Raw genomic sequence first — 2622 nt, forward strand, 5'->3', positions numbered from 1 at the left:
AATGGTTTTATTATAATGGGAATACAGACACATTTTGTGTGTATGAATACCGAGTAAGATATTGGAGTGTGTGTAGAGACGTTTATTTAATATTGTTTTGATACCATTTGTTTTCCACTTCTTCTAAATTCAAGGTGTTGTTTCAATATCTGTATGTAACACTGGGTGTGTTTTATTGTGTGAGTGGTTTACTGTTGTGTTCCCCTCATTGGGTTGTGTTTGATTGTTGTTGTGATGTGTTCTCTCTCTCTCTCTCTCTTTCTGTGTTGATGTGTACTGTCTGCCTTGTGTGTTAAATGTGTGTCTACTTTTCTCCTTTTCCTCTTCTTCCTTGTTACCATAGATCCAAGCAACCCACAGTGGCAATCATGACAACGATTTCCGTCCAACTGCGTGGTGTGGTGTACCTGTTTGTACTTATGCAATGTTTTTCTGATTTGGTTCGCGCTCAAGAGGTGAGGAGGTCTGCAAAGGAGGTTGCAACAACGGTTGTAAACAATAGTATTGAGGTGGAGGTGAAGGATCGGCAGACGGCATTGGGGTCGTTTTTGGATATCCCCAAATACACCGATGATGATCTCGAAAGAGACGAGGTTTTGATGGGTAAACTCGACTTGAAGATTGCAGTAAGAATCGCGTTAAGAGACCTCAGTAAGTCAGAGGATCTTTTTAAGAGGGGAACGGCTTGTATATCCGAGTGGGATAAGGTGGTTGCGGCAAATGAGAAAGCGTTTAGGGAAGCCAAAGAAGCCACCGAGAAGATTGGCGTACTTGTTGCGAGGGCCAAGAAGATAAAAGAGGAAGCAAAGACAGTTAAAAGTGACACGAAAAACACTAAAGCGAAGGAGCTCAATGATGTGTTTGTGGAGATACGAGACCTTCTGAAGGGGACAAAGGACAGGGCACCAAATGCGGACACGGTGTTTAAAATCGTGGAGGCGGATCATGCGGAGCGCATCTGTTTGTCCATACGGCATGACGTGGAGTATGTTATGGGCGATCTAAAACAGAGATTGGAGGGTATCACTACTTATAAGGGAGAATATGAAAGTTGTGATAAGGCAGTTAAGGTGAAAAGTGCGGTCGAGAAGGTACACGGCACATTAAAATACGTCACGAATCTGATTGGCAACGCCACAGTTCATGACAGATTTTCGGTGGGTAAAGCCAAGGCGCAAGTAGAGGTTTGGAAAAAGGCGTACACAGACCTTGCGGCCATGGAGAGATTGGTAGTAACTCAGGTGGGGGATGGTCGCGTGGAAACAGAATTCGAGGTTAAAGCCAATAAGGTTCTAGACGAAATACAAAATGATATCACGGCACCCAAAACAATAATTGATAATTCCACGGACAAAAAGAATGAAGGTACAGTGGTCAAGAAGAAAAAGATCGTCGAAGAGGTCAACAGAAGAGTGGATGTGGCAACTAAAGCCGTGGGCGAGCGCATTGTGGAGGAAAAGAAAGAGATTGCCGAAGAAAGAGCACGAAAAGCTGCAGAAGAAGCAAGAAAAGCTGCGGAAGAGGCCAAGCGGAAGAGGGATGAGGAGGAAAAGAGGAGGCAAGAGGCAGCACAGAAGGCCAGGGAAGAAGAGGCGAGAGAGGCAGTGGAAAGGGACAGAGAAGTAGATGCAAGACTGGCAGGAGAGAAGGTCAGGGAAAATGCAGCGAGAGAGGTAGCAGAGAAGGCCAAGAAAGAAGCGGAACTGGCAAGGGAAAAGGCCAAGAAAAAGAAGGATGGTGGCAACGGTCCTGCATTGGTGCACAGTTCCATGCTGCTTCTTGTTTTACTGACTGGACTGGGCTACACTCTCATGTGCTGATCGGTGTTCCCATGACACAGTTGCACAGTTAACCTTTGTTTGACTGGACATGGATGCATTGTGATGGCACTGTTCTTTTTATTGAATTTTAATGTTTCTTTTTTTTTTCTTTTTCAGTTCGATAAATCTCTTAATTGCATTGTTTTGCTGAGCAAATCTATTGGGCTCCCTAAGGCACTCATCACATGACAAACCATCATTTTGTGATGGGAGTGTCCTCTTTGTTTGATGGCATTATTATCTGGGCTCTGTTTTGCCGCCGTTTACTGTGTCTCACTAGTAATGTGTGTGTTCCGTGATATTACTAACTATTGCTTTTACCCATGGGAATGAGATACAAACCCGATGTGTTTTAATTGCTGTGAGTGAAATGTGAAGAACGGCAGGAGGTTCAAGACACACAAACACGCACACTACCGACCTTCCTTCTCTTTGTGTCTGTGTGTGTGGACTGTCATCATGTGTGCTTCATTCCCATTGCTCGCCCTGTACGAAAGACACACACACACCTACTGCTGGGAATTGTGTTCTTGCCTCCTGAACATATTCACATGGTGATCACGGCTTTCTTTTCTTTTTGTTTTCATTCTACTGTTTTTCCCTTGTGTGTGTGTTTCATTGTAATTTCATTGCACGTTTTATGTGCAGCTGTGTGTTTCTCTTTTGCGTTTCCAATGCACCTTGTGTATCTTGTGTGTTCATTTTTATGGAATGATTCTTCTTTTTCATTATATACAAGCTGCTGCAGGGACATCAAGAATAAAGATATGGGCACAGCACGTTCAGTACACAATGATTTTCC

The 2622-nt window shown here is 43.8% G+C and overlaps 1 protein-coding gene across 1 annotated transcript; it reads left to right on the forward strand.

The window, feature by feature from the left end:
* Nucleotides 1-368: 368 nt before the first annotated feature.
* Nucleotides 369-1820, forward strand: TM35_000332400 (uncharacterized protein; the record flags this gene model as incomplete). The annotated part of the gene is made up of 1 exon (XM_029028996.1): nt 369-1820. The coding sequence occupies one exon, from the start codon at nt 369-371 to the stop codon at nt 1818-1820; it is 1452 nt and encodes a 483-aa protein (XP_028879849.1).
* Between the last annotated feature and the right edge of the window lie 802 nt (nt 1821-2622).

The sequence above is a fragment of the Trypanosoma theileri genome, assembly GCF_002087225.1.
Source record: "Trypanosoma theileri isolate Edinburgh chromosome Unknown TM35_Tth_33_V1, whole genome shotgun sequence".
Classification (NCBI taxonomy): Eukaryota; Euglenozoa; class Kinetoplastea; order Trypanosomatida; family Trypanosomatidae; genus Trypanosoma; species Trypanosoma theileri.